The sequence below is a fragment of the Notechis scutatus genome, chromosome 3 (assembly GCF_049901735.1).
Source record: "Notechis scutatus isolate UNSWTSFEM ecotype Mainland chromosome 3, rNotScu1.2, whole genome shotgun sequence".
Lineage (NCBI taxonomy): Eukaryota > Metazoa > Chordata > Lepidosauria > Squamata > Elapidae > Notechis > Notechis scutatus.
The window spans coordinates 11,028,174-11,050,355 of record NC_142011.1 but is presented as its reverse complement, the minus strand read 5'-3'; the positions used below and the strand labels follow the sequence as shown (position 1 = coordinate 11,050,355).

Genomic DNA, 22,182 nt, shown 5'->3' with positions numbered 1-22,182 from the left:
TTGGACAACCATTTGTCTGAAATGGTATAGGGATTCCTGCCTGAGCAGGGGTTGGATTAGACTTGAAGACCTCCAAGGTCCCTTCCATTTTGTTATTCTATATATTCTATATAACTCTGTTTATTCTATTTCTATTCTATTCTATTCTATTCTATTCTATTCTATTTCTATTCAGAAAGATTGTAGAATCAGGAAGGGCGGAGCTGGCATCGCGACGATACGGCATGTGATCTTGGAGGTCTGAGATCGCTGCCGATATCTTTGCTCCTGGACGGTCCTATCGGATCTAAACCGTCCCGAAGAGATGGTGAAAGTGAAGAGCGCATCCTGTCGATCCCAGGTATCCCACAAAGTCCCTGGTAGATCCAGGAGAAGCTCTTCTTGCCAGCGGCAAAGAGGCAGCCATTAAAGCTGCTGAAGTTGGGACAGCTCCGAAACAGAAGAGAACAGAAAGAGAGAGTGTGCCAGTTTGGTGAGAACTTTTTCTTTATTGTAAGATCTGAAAGGACACCCTAAGGAAAGGAAAGAATCTGTAAAAGTTTTGACAGAAATGATTAAGCGGCGATTTTAAACAGGAATGTCAAAGTAATGTGTTTTTTTTTTTCTTCTCATTGCTGGATTTTCTATATATGATCTTGTATTTTGAAACTGGACTGGTTTTTTCATTTATATCTATTTTTTTCTTCTCCTTTTTGATTTTGTGATATTTTAGGCTAGAGGCTCCCTTTAGTTATTCCATTTTTTACAAATATCTTTTTCTTTTTTTTATTAATTCTTATTATATCCTGCTCGGAAAAGGAGTGGGAAAGTGAGAGTAAAGAAACTTTGTAACACTGCCAACTAGAGGCTTGAAAATATTCTATTTCCCTGTGACCAGACAAAGCTGAGAAAGAAAGAACTGAGACTCTTTTTCAAGGACATTGCTATTTGATAAGATAGAGGGAAGAGCATGGGAAAGTATTATTGCAGGTGCTCTTCTGGGTTTCTATCAACAGCTGGAGTCTGGTGTTGAAACAGGGGGGAAAAAGGTGATAAGTCTTTGGAGAAGAGAGCTATAATAAGAGCCTTGGATAATTAAACAAAATGCAGTGTGCCCTTTTTACTTTTTCTAAGTTGTGCTATCCCTCCTCACCAGCTTTATTGTATTTCTTTTTATCTTTTTTTTGTGAAATAACTATATGGGTTTTTGGCTTTGTTGGAGCTTATCTTTGTTTTTCTTTTTTTCTTTGGAAGTCCAATCTCTACGTTTGCTTTTTATTTTAAAGGGAAAGCCTTAAAAGCCTTTTTTTCCCCTTTCCTGGTATTTTTGTTTTTTCATCTACCTTTCTGGGTTATTCTTATGTACTTTTTTCTATTTGAGACCTTTCAATTGGATTAAGGTGTTGAAGAACCTGAAGAATTTTTCCTTTTCCTTTCCCCCCCCTTTTTTTCTTAAGCCTTTTTTTTTCATCGAACTATTGATTGGATTAAGGTATACAAGAACCTGAAGAAATTTTGTCCTCCCTTCTTTTTTCTTTTTTTTAAAAATTATTATTATTGGGCTTCTTTTTTCTACTATTTTTATTTTGAACTATAATTGGTTACTTCACAATTGGATTAAGGTTTAGAAGAACCTGAAGATTTTGAATTGCTTAAAATGAGTAGGAAATTTACAGCTCCTGGTTCTTCAACTTCTACTTCTTCCTCTCCAATACAGACAATGTTAAAGCAAGAAAAAGAACAAGAAAAAGTGACTCTGCAGATGATTATGCAAGGAATTTAAAATATTCAAGCAAGATCAGAGAATATTGAAAAGAGAATAGAAAACATCGAACAAAGAACAGAGAACATTGAACAAAGAACAAAGAACAGGGAAAACCGATGAAAAAGTGGAGAACATCCAGAAAGATTGTAGAATCAGGCAAAATCACTTAAGAAATACTTTACTTAACAGAAATTTTAGACTCAATTGTGGCCATAGGTTGAAGATTACCTGTAATGGGAGCTGATAGGATGATTAAGATTAGATAAAGTACAGATAGTCCTCAACTTACAATCACAATTGGTAAGAATTTCTGCTGCTGAGCAAGGAGGTTGATAAGTGAGTTGCACTTCAATGATTTTTTTTTGCCACAAATGTTAAGTGAATCACTGCAGTTGTTAAGTGAACCATGGGGTCGTTTATTGAATCCACTCCCCACCCTTGACTTGTCGGAAGTCAGCTGGGAAGGTCACAAATAATGACTCCATGATCCTAGGATGCTCTAACTATTGTAAATACATGCACGTTGCCAAGCAACCAAATTTTGATCATGTGTCTGTGAGGATAATGCAATGGTCACTAGCGCGAGGACCAGTTAGTTATAAGTTAATTTTTTCAGTGCCACTTTAGCTTCAGTCACTAAACAAATGTTTGTAGATCATGGACTATTTGTCCTCAGGAGACAGAAATTGTTTGCCCATCATGCTAAACAAAACATGGCTTCATTCTGGTTTGACACACATAGACACTGTGCTTGGTGAGTAGTCATTTATGGCTTAGGGTAGATCAACCAGCCAATTGTAGTTATTTAACATACCATTATTCCAAAATCATTTTGTTCAGATTTTCCCCTCAGAAGATACCAGACAAAGATTTTGAGGCCCGAAGCTCTTAAGATGATAGGGATGAATCTTAAAGTTTACTTTATATTTTAATCAAGTTTGTCTTGTCCTAAAGAACTGAAATCCAAGAACCCATGCCCGATAGATGGCATTTGTTTTACTCACCGGCATTTCTCATTGGTTAGTTCATTCAGTTTGGTTTGCAGGCCTGGAAGAGTTTAGAAACAACCTGTGATCTTTTGAGCGAAGCTGTATGCACAACTCTGCAAAAATCAGCAATTGTTCTACTTTTCATCCACTTTTTAACCCGAGTCTTACATTTTAAACATCTCTACCTCAAATCTATTCAGCCAATTAATCATCAGGCAAGTATGGTGGCTGTGTTTTCTCTCTCTCTCTCCCTCTCTCCTCTCTCTCTCTCCCTCCCTCTCGCTCACACACACACACACACACACACACACTCACACCCCATTTCTTACCTTGGACTTCTTTCTCGTGTGTTTCCTTGAGTCTGATCAGGATTTCCGCAAAATTTTCAGTGGCCATGTTCCTTCTATCATCACATGGATAGGTCCAAGGTGGGAGAAAGAAATCAGATTGGATGGTTTCAGAACAGTTTTCTTTGTCTGCTAGTGTTCAGCTTGTGACCTAAGAGGAAAAGAATTAGAGATGCAAAAAGAAAAAAAAACCTCTCCTAGAAGAATGAAATATCTTGTCAGCTGCTCTTCAGAGCTACCGGTTCTATGAAACCAGGCCGAACCGGTAGAATTCCACCCCTGCCCCCAAGTCTTCCTTAATAGCCCTCAGCAGATATTTTGTGTCCATTAAGAAAGACTGGGCCCTCCTATCTACAAAACAAAAGACCTTCAGTTTCCAGGATGATGGGATTAAACATGGCCCTCCACAGGGGTGGGATTCTACCAGTTTGCACCTATTCGGTAGAACCAGTTGTTGACATTCTAAGCAGTTCGGAGAACCGGTTGTTAGAAGAAATTACTGGCCTAATCCTGGAAGGAAGGCAGGAAGGAAACATTCTGGTGTTGCTTACAGAAACTGCCTCTCTGTTAACCCTTATTACATTCTTGGCAGGACTAGACTTCCTGTCTCTGGAACATCTCTGGAGTTTTTTTCCCCCTCCTTTGCTTGTGTGGAGTGACCATTCAAAGTTACAATGGCACTGAAAAAAGTGACATGACCATTTTTCACACTTACGACTGTTACAGCATCCCCACAGTCATGAGAGGCCAGTTGAGGAGATGCGTGCCTCGATGCAAGTGATATTGAGTTGGCCACGCACAGCCAATAACATGACCACCAAGCCACGCTCACCCAGTCACATGACCACCAAGCCACACCCACCAACTAAGCCCTGCCCACAGAACCGGTTGTTAAAAAAATTTGAATCCCACCCCGGCCCTCCAGGACATAATAGGATTAGCCCACTAGCAGCAAAACTCACTACATTGCACAATCTCCTAAGGATATTGCAGCAGCCAAACTTCAACCAAACCTGGGAGCTCAGACAACCTCAGCTATCCAGTGGTGGGCTACAAGTGGTTTAACAGCTGGTTCTGTGAGTGTGCGCTTTGCAATCAAAATATAGCAATGTGAAGCTCAATTGCTTACCTTCTAGGGCAGCCTCGGTATATGGAACAGCTGAGGCACAGAAATCAGCTGTGCTGCACAAATCAACTGAGCCAGAAAGAAGGAAATATAGGACAGGATAGGCGGGTGGGTGGGGCCAGCTGTTGGTCAGAGCTACAGATTCTCTAGAACCGGTCCAAACCGGCAGCATCCCACCACTGGCTATGACCCCTGCATAGCTCCATGGGAGTCTGACAGCAGCCAATAGAATACATGTTCTTGCACAGGAACAGGAAGCTCAATCTCAAAGCCCAAGAGAAGGTATAAAAACCCCTCACTCTCAACTCCATGTGGTCAGCTGCCCAGAACCACCCATGTGCAATTCTGCTTCACCATTAAACCATCTTTCCAATCAGCCTCCATGTTTCCAGTGTCTTTGCTAGTACTTCATAACATACTCTAGAAGCAGTTTTCTGTGTATAATATAAATAATGTTTCTCTACAAGTACGATTTGGCTTGGTTTATAGCCTATTTTATGCCCAGCTTTATGTTTTAAAGGACATAAGTTAATTAAATTTTATTAATAGGAAATAAAACCTAACACATCTGATACCCATAAAGCGTATAGCATTTTTCGAAGCCCCAAATCAATTGTAGGAAGCTGAAGGAAGAAAATAGATTTTGTTCTGAATTCCCTAACTTGTCATGGGTAATTACTGCATTGGCACATCCTTTAGCTATCAGTCTTAATTTATCGTGACCACTGAATAGTGTCTCATTTCCCTAAGGAGTTTCCAAACTATACTAGTTTGAAGTTTTGCCAACTCTGTTCAGGCCCCATGACAGAATCTGATGGGAAAAGCTTTCAGGAGAGTAAATCTTTCCAGGAAGTTCAAATTGCATTCATACCTGTGGTTGGAATGCAGGTTTAGTAACTTCACCAGGAAAGGAAGTTAAAAAGAAATCTGTGGGTTTATGAAATTGGGAAAGTTTCTTTGGCTGCTAATTTGCCAAGGCAGATTTCCCTGATTTTAGAAAGAGATGGCATGCAATGTTATGGAGAGAATTGCTGGATAAAATATACAGAGTGCAGAAAAGAGCCACAAAGATGATTAGGGGGCTGGAGGTTAAACATATAATGAATGGTTGCTGGAACTGGGTATGTCTAGATTAATGAAAAGTAGGACTAGGAAGGACATCGTAGCAGTCTTCCAATATCTGAGGGGCTGCCACAAAGAAGAGGTAGTCAAGCTATTCTCCAAAGCACCTGAAGGCAGGACAAGAAGCCATGGATCTACTTAAATAGGATGGAAACTAGTCAAGAAGAGATCCAGCCTAGAACTAAGGAGAAATTTGAATGAATGAATGAATGAATGAATGAATGAATGAATGAATGAATGAATGAGTGAGTGAGTGAGTGAGTGAGTGAGTTGGAAAGGGACTTTGGAGGTCTTCTAGTCCAGCTCCTGCTCAAGCAGGAGAACCTATACCATTTCAGATAAATGACTGTCTAGACTCTTCTTAAAGACATCAGCGATGGAGCACCCATGATTTTTGGAAGCAAGCTGTTCCACTGATTAATTGTCCTCACTGTTTGGAAGTTTCTCCTTAATTCCAGGTTGCTTCTCTCCTTGATGAGTTTCCATCCATTGTTTCTTGTCCTGCCCTCCGGTGGTTTGGAGAATAATTTGACCCCCTCTTCTTTGTGGTAGCCCCTCAAATACTGGAATACTGCTATCATGTCACCCCTTCATTCTTCTTTTCTTTAGACTAGCCAAACCCAAATCCTGCAGCCGTTCTTTGTATGTTTTAGTCTCCAGGCTTTGATCATCTTAGTTACTCTTTTCTGAACTTTTTCCAAAGTCTCAACGCCTTTTTTATAATATGGCGACCAAAATTGTTTGCAGTATTCCAGGTGTGGTCTTACTAGAGTTTTATAAAGCGGTGCTAATACTTCACCTGATTTTGATTCTGTACCTCTATTTATACAACCCAGGGGTTGTTTTTCTCAGGAAGTTTACAGAAGGGTCCTCCGCCAAGCTCGGTTGAATAATGCAAGGAAGCAGCCATGTCCATCTCTAATCATAGCATAAATGGAATAGCGTCTAATATCAGCTTCTAATAAACCACACACCCCTGTACATCTTTCCTGCAAATCTCCAGGCAGTCAGAGCAATTCCCGGATCATCACCAGATGTTTCGCAAAGTATCCCCGCTCTGCAAGGCCTGGAATACTAAATTGGACTTTCCAAGCGATTGCAAATCTATTTCTTCAATCTTCAATTCTCTGCTCATGGTACTACTCTCTTGCTCCATCCAGCTTGTCAAACTTTGCATAAGCCACTAAGGTCAGACTAGGACAATCTCGAGCTGAAAGCTGGCCCAGGAATGCTGGCGGAAGTACAGTACTGTTTCTAATCAGACACGTGGCACTTGCTCCTGAATCAGAAACCAGCTTGTGACTGGTATTCTTGGCTTTCCAATTTCCATTCAGTCAGAGCAGGTGAGCCTGGCTGAATTGTTACCTCAGGATGCTGTCAGAAAACCTCGCAAAGTCTATTAAAGTTACTATGCGTACTGTCTCACTCAGGGGTGGGCTGGGGGTTCGAAGGGGTTCAGAAGAGCCCCTAGCTAAGATTCTGTGCAGTTCGGAGAACCCCCCCGCCCAAATTCCACTCCTGGCTGGCCCCACCCACCCCTCCCCGCCCCTCCCCTCCCAGGAGTCCCCATGCGGCCCATTTTGGATGCAGGGAAGTGCAAGGCGAGCAAAAAACAGGCCTCCTGGAAGTTTGGGAAGGCCTGGAAATGGGCCTGTTTTCGGCTTCCAGAAAGCCTCCGGAGGCTGTTTTCATCTTCCTGGAGGCTCAAGGAAAGCCTCCGGAGCCCGGGGAGGGCAAAAATGCACCTCCTGTGGTACAGGAGACCGATTAGGCCACGCCCACCATAGCCACACCCATCTAGCAACCAGGCAGAGAATCCGTTGCTAAAATTTTTGAAGTCCATCCCTCCCTGGTCTCACTCTGAATATTTGGAATCAGACAGAGAAGGTGCTCAATCCTAGTGATTCTGTGGTTATACCCATAGGTTTTTTGGGGGTCGGTGGGCAATATGTAATATAGGTAAGTCCTCGCTTAATGACCACTTGCTTAGCAACTGTTCAAAGCTGCATTAACAGAAGTGTAGAATCAAGATCATGTGAAGTGTTAGTTCTACTTTACAATGCCTTGGTAGGACCGCACTTGGAATACTGCATCCAGGTTTGGTTGTCATGAGATAAAAAGATGTTGAGACTCTAGAAAGAGTGCAGAGAAGAGCAACAAAGATGATTAGGGGACTGGAGGCTAAAACATATAAAGAACATTTGCAGGAATCGGGTATGTCTAGTTTGATGAAAAGAAGGACTAGGAGTGACATGATAGCAGTGTTCCAGTATCTCAGGGGCTGCCACAAAGAAGAGGGAGTCAAGCTATTCTCCAAAGCACCTGAAGGCAGGACAAGAATCAATGGGTGGAAAACTAATCAAGGAGAGAAGCAATCTAGAACTAAAGATAAATTTCTCTAACAGTTAGAACAATTAATCAGAGCCAGGGGGGTCTCCAAACTTGGCAACTTAAAGACTTGTGTACTTCAACACCCTGAATTCTCCAAACTTGGCTGGCTGGGGAGGTCTTTAAGTTTCCAAATTTGGAGAGATAGAGTAACCTTTCTCAGCTTTTTACCCTAGAAATAATTTTCAGATCTCAGGGAACCCATACATAAAACGAAACAAAACAAAACAAAGGAACCCCCCCCAAGTTCATAACCCAATTCACATCCAATTTAAACAATCCACATTTTACAACATTTGCAACAGATGAGTCATGGCTCATAAACATTTCCACCAGTAGCACTGCAGAATAGGGAAAGGTAAGGGATTGAAGCAATCCTAAACTGATGCTTCTTTGTTGGAAACTGACTAGGAAAGGTCTCAGACTGTGATCACATGACCAGAGATGCTGCAACTGGTCGTAACTGATCAATGTGAATCTGTTGCCAAGTGCTTGAATTGCGATCATGTTACTGTGGGGGTGGTGTGATAGTTGGAGATTAGAATAGAACAGAATAAACAGAGTTAGAAGGGACCTTGGAGGTCTTCTAGTCCAACCCCCTGCTTAGGCAGGAAACCCTATACCATTTCAGACAAATGGTTGTCCAATCTCTTCTTAAAACTTCCAGTGTTGGAGCATTTACAACTTCTGGGGGCAAGCCGTTCCACTGGTCAATTGGTCTAACTGTCAGTCCTAAGTGTGAAGACTGTTAATGTGTAAATGACTTTTTCCAAGGTCAGAAGAGACTGGACAGCCATTCGCCTGAAATAATATAATGTCTCCTGCCATGGGCATGGGGTTGGACTGGATGTCCTCCAAGGTCCCTTTCAATCCCATTAATTTATGTTCTAAGGCAGTGTTTCTTAGCCTTAGCCCCTTAAAGGTAGTCTTCAACTCCTTACTTTCAGGTGTTGTGTTCATTGGCCAACGATGACCAGGCAGAGCTCTCTGAGAAGATGACAAACGATAATAAGAAACATTGATGTATGTAGAGCAGGGGAGGGCAACCTTAGCAACTTTAAGACTTGTGGACTTCAACTCCCAGAATTCCCCAGCCAGCTATGCTGGCTGGGGAATTCTGGGAGTTGAAGTCCACCTACCTTAAAGTAGCCAAAGTTGAGAAACACCATTCGAAGGAATTAAGTCAGGGGTCTTCAAACCTGACAGCTTTAAGACTTCAACTCCCAGAATTCCTCCTCCTGTCATGTTAGCTCAGGAGTTCTGGGAGTTAAAGTCCACAAGTCTTAAAGCTGTCAGGTTTGAAGACCCCTGACTTAAGTGAAAAGAACTCCATTTCTCAAGACAAAAATGAGATTTTCCAGATTCATTCCCACAAGAAGGATACCGGTGGAACAAGGGCAGTGAAACCGGCCTGGACTTTTTTCCTAACTTGGATAGAAAAGAACAGAACAGCTCTTGCCCCAAACAATCCAGTTTTCCAACAATGCAAATAGAGATTCTATGAACACCAGTGTTTCTGGTTCTGCAGCACGCACTCCTGGGATGGCGAATCCCAACTTTCAAGATAATAACACGGTGGTTGAGTGAATCTGACTTCCCCATTGACTTTGATTGTCAGAAGGCCGCCAAAGAGGATCACCACATGACCCCGGGACACGGCGACAGTCATAAATATGAAGCAGTGTCCACGTGTCTGAATTTTGATCACATGGCCATGGGGATGCTGCAACAGTCATGTGAAGAAGGGTCATAAGTCACTTTTTTTCAGTGCCGTTGTAACCTTGAACGTTTGTAAGTCAAGGACTATCTGCATGCCGAATGCAGTCTGCCACTCTGTCAGCCTCCAAGAATCCTTCTTCTGTTTGTCTTTCCGGCTGCCATAGAAATGGGGGGAGGGAAGATTAATTGGGCTTTGTTGGGGAGGAGGAAGAGTGCTGGAGGTTTGAAATGGTGAAATGTAAAAGTTGGGATGTTTTCTTGACTACGCTTACTGCACAGGTGTAGCCCCTTATCTATTCAGGCCAAGGCCAACCATCCTGGTGTGCCAGATGTCTGAAACACCACCTGAAGATGCCCCACATGACATCATACACATCACAGATTGGATGGCCAGTTTGAACTATTGGGGGTGGGAACACTGGCATAACTTTGTATATGTGATTTTCATGCCTATTGCCTCAGATCTTGTATTTCTTCTGATGCTACCACTTCAATTTTTTTCTCTATAACAGTGGAGTCTAAGGTTTTCTTTCTTGGATTTTGAATGGAGCCTCACCTGACACACTTGCCCATCTCTGGCAGCTACAAGCAGTGGTGGGATTCAAATTGGCTTGGTGGGCGTGGCAGGGGAAAGGATACTGCAAAATCTCCATTCCCTCCTCACCTCACTAACCTGCTTTCCAGCTCCGTTCTCCTGTGCAGGGCTACCAAAGAAGATCCAGCCAATCAGCTGGGACTCGGGAAGCAGAGAATAGATGGGGCGGAAACAGTCAGAGGCGGTATTTGCCGGTTCTCCGAACTACTCAAAATGTCCGCTACCGGTTCTCCAGAACTGGTCAGAACCTACTGAATAACCTTGCTCTGGCTACAAGCAAACACATATCTCACCAAGTCAGGATATAAGAGTCCTGGTGGTGCTGGGGTGAGAATTCAGAATGTAGGCTAACTCTGCTGAGTGCCAGCAGCTCAATCCTGACTGGCTCAAGGTTGACTCAGCCTTCCATCCTTCCGAGTTCGGTAAAATGAGCTGTAGGGAAGGCTGCAGTGTTTTTATTAGACAGTACATAGTGGAAGGGGGTCTCCTCCAAAAGAATAGTGGGAGCTACACCCCTGCAGACAAAGAGTTGCACCCATATTTATAAATTTCAGAAAGGAAGGGAAAATGATGGAAGGTAGGAAAGAAAATGATGCTTGAGCCATGGTGGTGGTGGTGCAGTGGTTAGAATGCAGCATAGCAGGCTAACTCTGCCCACTGCTAGTGGTTTGATTCTGACCAGCTCAAGGTTGACTCAGCCTTCCAAGGTCAGTAAAATGAGGACCCAGATTGTTGGGGGCAATAGGGTGATTTTGTAAGCTGCTTAGAGAGGGCTGTAAAAGCACTGTAAAGCGGTATATAAGTCTTAAGTGATTCTATTCTATTCTATTCTATTCTATTCTATTCTATTCTATTCTATTCTATTCCAATTCCTTGTTCTGTTCTATTCTATTCTATTCTATTCTATTCTATTCTATTCTATTCTATTCTATTCTATTCTATTCTATTCTATTCTATTCTATTCTATTCCATTCCATTCCATCCCATCCCATCCCATCCAGAGATGGCATTCAGCAGGTTCTGACCAGTTCTGGAGAACTGGTAGCGGAAATTTTGACTAGTTCGGAGAACCGGCAAATGCCACCTCTGACTGGCCCCACCCCCATCTATTCTCTGCCTCCCGAGTCCCAGCTATTTGGCTGGGTCTTCTTTTGTTGTCCTGCACAGGAGAACGGAGCTGGAAAGCAGGTTAGTGGGGTGGGGATGGAATAGAGATTTTACAGTATCCTTCCCCTGCTACGCCCACCAAGCCACACCCACAGAACCGGTAGTAAATGTTTTTGAATCCCCCCACTGATCCCATCCCATCCCATCCCATCGTGACTCAGTGGTTAGAATGCAGTTTTGCATCCTGACTCTGCCCACTGCCAGGAGTTTGATTTCTGACTGGCTCAAGGTTCACCCATCCTTCCGAGTTCTGTAACATGAGGACCCAGATTGTTGGGGGCAATAGGCTGATTCTGTAAACCCCTTAGAGAGGGCAGTAAAGCACCGTGAAGCGGCATATAAGTCTAAGCATGATTGCCATTGCTAAAGGCACCTTTTAGCATCAACTCACCAAGCCAGTAAAACAGAGACTAACCGATTTTGGGTCCCCACCCCTCCGTTGCTATTGCTGTGCACTGCCTCTAGCACTAGAACAATGTTGGCCTTCGTGATATCCGAGAACGCATGCTTGCAGCAAAGTTGCATGGCCGGTCTTAAATTCAAAGTAAACACATTTCAACAAAACCCAATACCTCTTCCTCTCTCAAGCATTCATCCTGTGTTAACACAGCGCCGGTGGAATAACTGGCTGTGTCTGAATCTGAAATTAAGGTCCAGTAAAGCCCAAGAGATTGGCACAAGAGAGAGGTTGCATTAGAAGTGCAGGCATTCCTTGGCTTACGACCGTTCATTTAGTGACCGTTAAAATGATACAGATGACTGTTTTTCACACTTTACGACCATTGCAGCCTCCCCGTGGTCACGTGGTCAAAATGGGAGCACTTGGCAACAGACTCATATTTATGACGGTTGTGGTATTATGACTTATAATAATCACCCAAGAAATTCTAAAAAATATTATGAAATATTCAGATTTGCAGATTGAAGTTAAATGCTTAGGGGGGGAAAAACCCCCACTGTTATACCAATTATGATTGGAGCCCTTGGAGCAATATCTAAAAAAGACATTTGTCTATGGAGATTCTCTGTCATCCAGGTCATGGCTGTCCCAAAAGTGCTTTTTCAAAAAGCAACCAGACCTTAAGATGTTTCGCTTCTCGTCTAAGAAGCTTCTTCAGTTCAGAAGTGAAGAAGCTTCTTGGATGAGAAGTGAAACATCTTCAGGAAAAAGCAAAGTCCAATTGCCTTTTGAAAAAGCACCTTTGGGACCCCTTGATATTTCACAATGTTTAATTGATTAGACCTGGGGCCCCTAATTTTACAGAAAAAAAAAATCCTGCTTGGAATTGACTATATCCTCATATGCAATTTTCAAAGTTCCTAGGTCCTTGGTTAGGACTTGAATTATTACATTTTCAACAGTCTTTGACTGTGAATTTAATTGTAGATGACCCATCTAATACTACTTGGATTGTTACATATACCAAACCAACGACAGCCTAGCTCGAAGGTCTTCAAACTTGACAGCTTTAAGACTTGTGGACTTCAACTCCCAAAATTCCTGAGCTAACATGACAGGAAGAGAAATTCTGGGAATTGAAGTCCACAAATCTTAAAAGCTGTCAAGTTTGAAAACCCTTGGCTTAGCTTCTACGAAGCATATGAAGGCCAACACTAGCTAAAGAAGTAGCAGCTGTGACTTTGCATTGTGAACAGATGATCATAATAATAGAAAAGTCATAAGCAATGAAGAAGCTAAAGTGCTCTGGGACTTTAGAATTCAAACAGACAGACACCTGTCACGTAACACCCCGGAATTAACAATTGTTGATAAAGAACAACAATAAAGTCTGAATAGTGGACGTGGCAGTACCTGGAGACAGCAGAAGACCGTAGAAAGGAAAAAACTGGAGAAGATAACAAAATACAAAGGCCTGCATTTGAAACAGAAATATTTATCTATAGAGAAATAGAAAGACAGGGGCAAAAGAAAGCAAAGATAGTAACAATTGTAATAGGTGCCTTGGGATTCAATCCCAAAACAATTGGAACATCATTTGAACACCATTGGCATTGATAAAAAAAGAGCAACAAAGATGATTAAGGGACTGGAGGCTAAAACATACGAAGAACAGTTGCTGGAATTGGGTATGTCTAGTTTAATGAAATGAAGGACTAGGGGAGACACGGTAGGAGTCTTCCAATATCTCAGGGGTTGCTACAAAGAAGAAGGAGTCAAGCTATTCTCCAAAGCACCTGAAGGCAAGCAGTCGATGGAAACTATGCACCAAGACAAATTCCTTGTGTGTCCAACCACACTTGGCCAATAAAGAATTCTATTCTATTAAAAAAAAAAGAATCAAGGAGAGAAACAACCTAGAAGGAGAAATTTTCTGACAGTGAGAACAATGAATCAGTGGAACAACTTGCCTCCAGAAGTTGAGGATGTTCCAATACTGGAAGCTTTAAAGAAGAGATTGGACAACCATTTCTCTGAAAGGGTATAGGGGGTTGGACTAGAAGACCTTCAAGATCCCTTCCCACTCTGTTATTCTATTCTATTTGCTGGGAACAACTTACATCTTGGTATGAAAATTTCAACACCATCAAACCTCCACATCTGCCTATCCCAGGTCCTTGGGAGGTACTCGATAGGTGCATAAAAATGCCAAATCCATTCTGAACATTTGGCTGACTGTGAGACCAACCATAATAACAATTTATTAAATAAGTATCCTACCTGACTTCCAGCAACTCTGGGCAGTTTACAATGAAGTGAGATAAAGAGAGATCTGACTTTCAATGGCATTTCCCCCCCACAAAAAAAAGTTCTTTCCCCCTTGTCTTTTGAGTATTTTGTCATCACCTTCTCATTTACCCACTGTTATACTAATGTGTCTTCCATGATTTCATGGAGAGGTGTGTTGCTGTTGTTGCTGTTGTTGTTGATTTGCAGTTTTTGTCTTGCCTGTCATCCAGACAATCTGTGCGTAGCGTAAGCTTCTCTACAACTGGGTTCGCTTTTGATGAGGTCATGGAAATGCTTTCTTAGTGACGGTGCCAACAATGTGGACGTGGCTTGCCATTGATCCCTTCTGGAATGTGGTTTTGACTTCTCAGTCTAGCCAGTAGTCCTGGAATTTTGTGGTAGTGTCCAATCCATGTAGCAATCGTAAGGAACCCTTCTTTTTTGCATTATATACCAATAAAGGAAAATATTTGTAGCTCAGAGTTGAAATGAGGGGGTCCTTGGTGCTCTCTGAACTTGGTGGTTTTTCTTGCAGACGCTTCCTTACCAAACTAGGTAACATCATCAGTTCGTGGCTTGGTAATGAAACATCTGCAAGAAAAACCACCAAGCTCAGAGAGCACCAAGGACCCCCTGATTTGCATTATAGGATGACTGTCTGTGGATGGTCATTGAACAAATAAAAACTGCAAAAGTCAGCCCAAGTTTGCCTTGAGCTGGGCTAAAGAGATTGTTCCTATTAATGCACTTTTTATCTTCCATAAAGATGAAGAAATAGCAGGCTATTGTGCCATTTAGCTATTAGGGTCATCACCAGTGAAAGGAATATTGTCTGGAATCTCTCTGAATTCCCCATTCTGATAATTTCAGATGGATGTCATAGTTTTGCAGCAGTCATCCAAGAAGGGGTATCCAGAGAATGTGATTAAGGAAAGTCAAGATGATGACTATGGGATATTTAGATTAGATTAGATTAATAGAGTTAGAAGGGACCTTGTAGGCCATCTAGTCCAACCTGCCACCCAAGTAGGAGACCCTACACCAAGGGTCTTCAAACTTGACAGCTTTAAGACTTGTGGACTTCAACTCCCAGAATTCCTAAGCTAACATGACTGGAGGAGGAAGTCCACAAGTCTTAAAGCTGTCAAGTTTGGAGAGCCCTGACTTAATTCCTTAGAACGGTGTTTCTCAACTTTGGCTACTTTAAGGTATGTGGACTTCAACTCCCAGAATTCCGGGAGTTGAAGTCCACAAGTCTTAAAGTTGCTAAGGTTGCCCTCTACAACCATACATCAATGTCCAGCCTCTTCTTGAAAGCCTCCAGGGATGAAGCTCCCACAACTTCTGAAGGCAACTTCTTTTCCATTGGTTGATTGTTCTCACTGAAAGAAAATTTCTCCTTATTTCTAGGTTGAATCTCTCCTGGATCAGTTTCCATACATTATTCCGGGCCTTTGGAAAATAGCTTGACCTCTTCCTCTCTGTGGCAGCCCCTCAAATATTGGAACACTGTTATCATGTCTCCCTTGATCCTTCTCTCCACTAGACTATGACCAAAGCTCTGCCTAGTTTGGTTTAGGCATCACCCATGATGTATGTAAAAATGGGCAGAGCTTCGGTGATACCTTAATGGCCAATGTTTTGAGCTTTTTGGCCCATGACTGAAGACATTCCTACATCTCGGTTTCCCTTAATCTGACATCTGACAAATGTACTTATTGGAGTTCCCATGCCACCCTAGTAAGGAAGCTGGTACAATGCAGATACTTGCACTGGAAATGCATTGGACAGAAACTAATCAAGGGGAGAACCAACCCAAGGGGACATTTCCTGACAGTGAGAACAATGAATGAGTGGAACTCATTGCCTCTAGAAGTTGTGGGCGCTCCGTTTGTCTGAAATGGCATAGGGTCTCCTGCTTGAACAGGGGGTTGGACTAGAAGACCTCCAAGGTCCCATCCAACTCTCTTATTCCGTTACCTCCAATCTAAAGGACAGAGCTTGGGTCCATGGGTTTACCCAAATAAAAGGCTACATGTAGTCCTCCACTTCATTTCAACCATTCATTTAGTGACTGTTCAAAGCTACAATGGCACTGAAAAAAAAATGAGTTGTGACCATTTTTTCACACTTACAGTCAACCATTGCAGCAACCCTATCAAAATTTAGACGCTTGGCAACTGACTCGTACTTTTAATGGTTGCAGGCTTCCTGGGTCATGTGATCCCTTTCTGGCCAGCAAAGTCAACAGGGAAAGCTAGATTCGCTTAACAACCGTGTCACTAACGTAACAACTGCAGTGATTCACTTAACAACGGCGGCAAGCAAGGTCGTAAAATGGGGCAAAATTCACTTAACAAATAGCAACATAAATTTGGGGCTCCATTGCAGTTGTAAATCGAGGACTACCTCCATTACATTTATACAACATAATCTGTCTGCTGAATTAGTTCACTCCCTGGGGTTTGAAATGCAAACCCATAAAATCACCAAGATGCACAATCAAACTTAAGAGCGATCTTGCTATGCGGCACAAATACTAAGTCTAAAAACTCCAACCTGTTTGCATACAACCCCAGAGCCCACGGTGCTATATATTAATTTTGACCCCCAACTTGTATTGTTCTGAGAATCAACTTATTATTCAAAGTCAGGTGCTTTTATTTCCCCTAATCTATTTTCTAAGAGAATAGAAAGCCTTGGTGGTCTCCGGCACACGTGGAGGGTTGGGTTGGTAGAATATGGCAAAATGATGCTTTCATTTGAGGTTCGTAGTGGGACAATTCAGGAAAGATGTCAACCCTCCAGATACATTGAGAAGACAACCCTAGATAGGTGGCTGCTTAGCTCACCCTATGCACAGCTTTTATCAACGGGAATAGAGCTGGAAGGGACCTCAGAGGTCTTCTAGTCCAACCCCTTGCTCAAGCAGGAGTCCTTGCACCATTTCAGACAGATGGCTGTCCAGTCTCTTCTTAAAAACCTCCAGTGATGAAGCGCCCGAGGTTTCATCGAGCTGTTCCTCAGGTTAATTATTCTTACTGATAGGAAGTTTCTCCTTAATTCCAGGTTGCTTCCTTAACCCTAACCCTAATCTCCTGGATTAGTTTCCATCCATTGTTTTCAGCCAGAACATCGATAACCATCCATGATTCCAGCCAATGCTTATTAGTCAAACTGGACCTGGTTCAAAGCTTTCTAAATCGCTCCTATAAAAGTGCTCGCAAGTTATGGCATACAAGTATCTCCCCAAACTTCTGAATATGAAAAAAAAGAAGTAGTTCTCATTTCAAGAAACTGCCTCCCAGGATACACACATCACACACACACACACACCCAAGTTTACATTTTCACAATAAGGTCCCCAAAACTCCTTCTCTACCAACCATATGCTAAAGACAATCCCTGTTCAATACCGGAAGCGATCAGGGTAAAAATTCATCCTTAAACCAGTAACAAGACTCACATCAAATGGGTGCATCCTTTCCCCAATCTTCTCTCTCGTCCCTTCTTCTCTCTTTTTTTTTTCTCCTCAGTTTTTCTCGGTTTCTTCTGCTTCTCCCTCCTGGGTTTGTGCAGCTTTCTCCCTCTTTGAAGTCATGCTAGGAAATGCGGCAGAGATAGTAAGAAGGAGAAGTGTGGGTAAATCTGCGCAGACAATAAGCCATATTTTTTTTTCTTTTTCTCATTTCGGTCCAACCTGCTCTTCCAGTTTGCATTTCTTTAACCCAGCAGCTGAAAGGAGATTCACTGGAGCTGAAGCTGCCAAACCAGTCTTGCTATAATACAAAGAAGTGGTCAGACGAGTCCTTCACAAAGTCCACATAGAGATTTGATTGTTTTCCCATAATTACAGCTCAGTGTTGTTGATCAAAGACACTCATATTAACAAAACAATTGCCACTTCCTTCCCCCCCCCCACCCGCAAGGGCTCCCGGCTCCCCTTCAATCACTGAACATCAGGAGTAGATGGTTTCTTTTGATAATTTCAATTTTTATATACCAAGCCTAACGTTATCCTATCCAGTTGAACAACCTCCTCAATTTTTCACATGTAGGAAATAATAGAATAGAATGTCAGGATTCCAACAAACCAACTCCAACCCAATAAACTCCGAGACAAGCATTTCCTCAAAGTTCCATTTTATTACAGCTGCCATACTGGCACATCTGGGAAAACCCGAATCTGAGAGTTCCGGATTTTCCCTTCCCAAAAGAAATCCAAAGATCCATCCCCCTGCACCCATCAGTCCATCACATGACCCAATCAAACGTCGTCCAAAATGGAGGCATCCCTCTATTCACTCCAGGTAACTTGACTTCTGAGAACGAATGTTGTTAATCGTCTATGAAATCCCCCCTCCCAAATTCCCAGGGACTAAATATGGCAGCCTGGAAGCTTCCAAGTAAAATATGGTTTCCAAGGCTGACATAGAATAGAGCTGGAAGGGACCGTGGAGGTCTTCTAGTCTAGCCCCTTGCTCAAGCAGGAGAACCTATACCATCTGAGACAGATGGCTGTCCAGTCTCTTCTTAAAAACCTCCAGTGATGCAGCACCCACGATTTCTGAAGACGAGCTGTTCCACTGGTTGGTTGTGCTCATAGTTAGGAAGTTTCTCCTTAATTCCAAGTTGCTTCTCTCCTTGGTTAGTTCCCCTCCATTGAGCACTGCAGGAAGGCTATTTAATGTTTAGTTTACCCATTTTTTTTTCATTGTTCTGAGCCTCAGCCACAAATTTGGAGAAGAAAAATTCTCAAGCAAAAAAAAAAAAAAAAAAAAAAACGCTTCCCAAAACAAAACAAAACTTCTTTTACAAATACAGATAGTCTTGGATGTACAACAGTTTGCTTATTGACCATTCCTATTTACAGTGGCACTGAAAAAAGTGACTTATGACTGTTTTTCACACTTATGACCATGGCAGCATCCTCGTGGTCCCGTAATCAAAATGTGGAAGCTTGACAACTGACTCATATTTATGACGGTTGCAGTGTCCTCGGGTCATGTGATCAGACGAACTTCTGATAAGCAAAGTCAGTGGGTAGCCAGATTCTCTTAACAACCAGGTTACTGACTTAAGAATGGCAATGATTCACTTGACAAATGGGGCAAAAAAGATGGTAAAATGGAGCAGATCTCACTTAATAGATGCCTTATTTGGCAACAGAAATTCTAGGCTCAATTGTGGTCGTAACTTAATGTCTACCTGTATAAGAAAGTTCATTGAAAATCCTTCCTTCCTTCCTTCCTTCCTTCCTTCCTTCCTTCCTTCCTTCCTCCCTCCCTCCCTCCCTCCCTCCCTCCCTCCCTCCAATTTCCTCCCTTCCTCCATCCCTCTCTACTCCTTTCCATTCCTCCTTCCCTTCTTCCCATTTCCTCCCTTCCTATCATTTCCTTCCTTCCTTCCCTCTAATTTCCTTCCTCCAATTTCTTCCCTTTCTCCCTTCCTCCTTTCCTCCCTCCCTCCTCCCCTCTTTCTTTTCTTTCTTCCCTCTCTTCTTCCCATTTCCTTCCTTCCTTCCTTCCTTCCTTCCTTCCTTCCTTCCTCCCTCCCTCCATTTTCCTTCCTTCCTCCAATTTCCTCCCTCCCTCCCTACTCCTTTCTATTCCTCCCTCCCTTCTTCCCATTTCCTTCCTTCCCTCCCTTCAATTTCCTTCCTCCAATTTCCTCCCTTTCTCCCTTCCTCCTTTCCTCCCTCCCTTTTTCTTTTCTTTCCTCCCTCTCTTCTTCCCACTTCCTTCCTTCCTCCTTTCCTCCCTCCCTCCTTCCCTTTTTCTTTCCTTTCCTCCCTCTTCTTCCTTCCTTCCTTCCTTCCTTCCTTCCTTCCTTCCTTCCTTCCTTCCTTCCTTCCTTCCTATCATTTCTTTCCTTCCTTCATTCCCTCCCTCCTATTTCCTTCCTTCATTCCCTCCCTCCTAGTTCCTTCCTTTCTTCTTGTCCTGAAGCAGTATTAATTTCTTCTGTAAGTTACATAGCAACCACCAATGAGACGACTTTCCCAGACATAACTTTATCTCTCACCTTCAGGGCCTTTTTGGACCTTTTGGCAAGGATAGAGGCGCCTGAATGTCCTCTATTGTCTTTCATTGTTGAAGTAAATGGCCCGGTTAAAATAGTAGACTGTGGGAAAACACCAGTTAGTTTCACTGCCTTGAAGGGAAAGTATTGATTTCTCTGATGGTTTCAAATCGTGAGACATACTTTGGATCATGCCCTCGGGGTAATTCTTTCACCTCAGACAAATCTTGTTCATAAATTGCCTTAAAAGCATAACAAAAGAATGGCAGTATTCTTCTCTTCAGGAAGAAAAGGCTAGTTAAGAGTCTTGGCAGTTTGACCTTCACTCACTCACAGCTGCCTTTGTTTGTTTTGAAAAATGTCAGCAATAAAGTCAAATCAGAGGCATTGGGCCTGGTAGCCAATGCCTACTCCACTTGGTTCCTGTTTGGTTGGGATCATTCTGAAAAGGAGTGTCAGCTCTACAAGGTAGACCAAACCAGAAAAGCAGCTCCCTAGGAAGACCAGAACTGTATTTTAGGGAAGTAGGCTGGCTACAATAATAGAATCTTGCAAAACTGATGGGGCTGAACCTCCCATCTCTCTTATACCGCAGTGAACTGTTGGAAGAAATATCCTTCTGGGTTCAGTTCCAAGTGGGGGAAAAGACACTGGAAACATGGAGGCGGTTTGGAAGGTGGTTTAATGGTGGACAGCAGGACCACGTGGCTTGAAGCTCCAGAGTGAAAGGGAAGGATGATCACATGCTTCAAGGTGAAGGAAGAGATCAAGAAAGGGCTGAGGTGCTGAGAGTGCCTGGGTTTTATAACCTTTGTTGGGATTTGAACTGGAGCTTGTATTCTGATTGGTTGTCAGACTCCCATGGGGCCATGCAGGGGCAACTCTGTAGGCTGTCCTGAGTTCCAGGCTTGGGTGAGCCTTGCTGGATGATGATGCACTGAAAGGGCTTTTGAGCAATTGCCGTAGCTTTACCTGGAGATCTTTGTTATGTAAAGTATTCTGGCCCAGGCCTTAATGGCCCACCCATTAACAAAGGTGGGGGTGAGCTTCTGAGGTGAGTTTCTGTTTCTGAGTTTCTACTCTTTTTAGGGGAAATATTCTGCTTTTTAAATATTTCCTAGGATATTTCATTTTTCTAGGAGAGGGGTGGGTGCTAACTTCCTACAGAACTGGGGAGATTTTTATCTGAATCACCTCCAAATGTTATGTCTATGGAGATAGCAGTGTTCCTGTATTTGAGGGGCTACCACAAAGAAGAGGGAGTCATCAATGGTGGGATTCAATTTTTTTTACTACCAGTTCTGTGGGCGTGGCTTGGTGGGCATGGCGTGGCTTGGTGAGCGTGGCAGGGGAAGGATACTGCAAAATCCCATTTCCTCCCCACCCCCCTAACCTGCTTTCCAGCTCCGTTCTCCTGTGCAGGGCAACACAAGAAGACCCAGCTGATCAGCTGGGACTCCGGAGACAGAGAATAGATGGGGGCGGGGCCAGTCAGAGGTGGGATTTGCCGGTTCTCTGAACTACTCAAAATGTCCGCTACCAGAATCTGCTGAATACCACCTCCAGAGTCAACTTATTTTCCAAAGCACCAGAAGGCAAGAGAAGAAACAATGGATGGAAACTCATCAAGGAGAGAAGCAACCTGGAATTAAGGAGAAACTTCCTAACAATGAGGACAATTAACCAGTGGAACAGCTTGCCTTCAGAAGTTGTAGGTGCTTCATCAGTGGAGGTTTTTAAGAAAAGACTAGACAGCTCACCCATCTGAAATGGCATAGGGTCTCCTGCTTGAGCAGGGGGTTGGACTAGAAGACTTCCAAAGTCCCATTCAACACTATTCTGATGGATTATTGAGGCTGTCAGTCATGCAAATCATAGTTGCCCCCGAGGTGGTTTTTTTTTCAGTTTTTCAGTTTTTTCAAAGCTTCTTGAGTTCTTAAGAAGTTTCTCGGATGAGGAGCGAAATGTCTTCAAGGAAAAACAAAGCCATCCAGTTGCCTTTTGAAAAAGACTCCAAACATTATTTTGCTTCCTAGGTCTTAAAAGAATGTTTCAGCTTCCTTTGCCTAAAGAATGGTTATTGCATATTTCCGTCAAAATCATCTCTCTCACTGTTTACAAGGAGTAGAGAGTTGTGGGGTCCTTGGTGCCTCTGAGATTGGAGGTTTTTTTTTTTTTTGCAGATGTTTCGTTGCCAAACTAGGGAACATCATCAGTGCTGCGTTGATGATGTACCTACTTTGGTAATGAAACATCTATAGTACATTGATGATGT

General features: G+C 42.8%; 1 protein-coding gene across 2 annotated transcripts in view; it reads right to left on the bottom strand.

The window, feature by feature from the left end:
• The window catches only part of RBBP8NL (RBBP8 N-terminal like), a 47,092-nt gene extending 29,509 nt beyond the window's left edge, over positions 1-17,583 (bottom strand). The window contains exons 1-3 of one of the 2 annotated variants that reach the window (XM_087959196.1): positions 17,353-17,583; positions 3,063-3,231; positions 2,749-2,791 (exon numbers count right to left, since the gene is read on the bottom strand). In XM_087959196.1, the coding sequence (XP_087815322.1) occupies positions 2,749-2,791; positions 3,063-3,129 (110 nt within the window). In that variant the 5' untranslated portion in view covers positions 3,130-3,231; positions 17,353-17,583. Of the gene's footprint in view, positions 1-2,748; positions 2,792-3,062; positions 3,232-4,209; positions 4,292-17,352 lie in introns of those variants that run through there. The other variant, XM_087959197.1, reaches the window with a different exon arrangement.
• Positions 17,584-22,182: the final 4,599 nt, after the last annotated feature.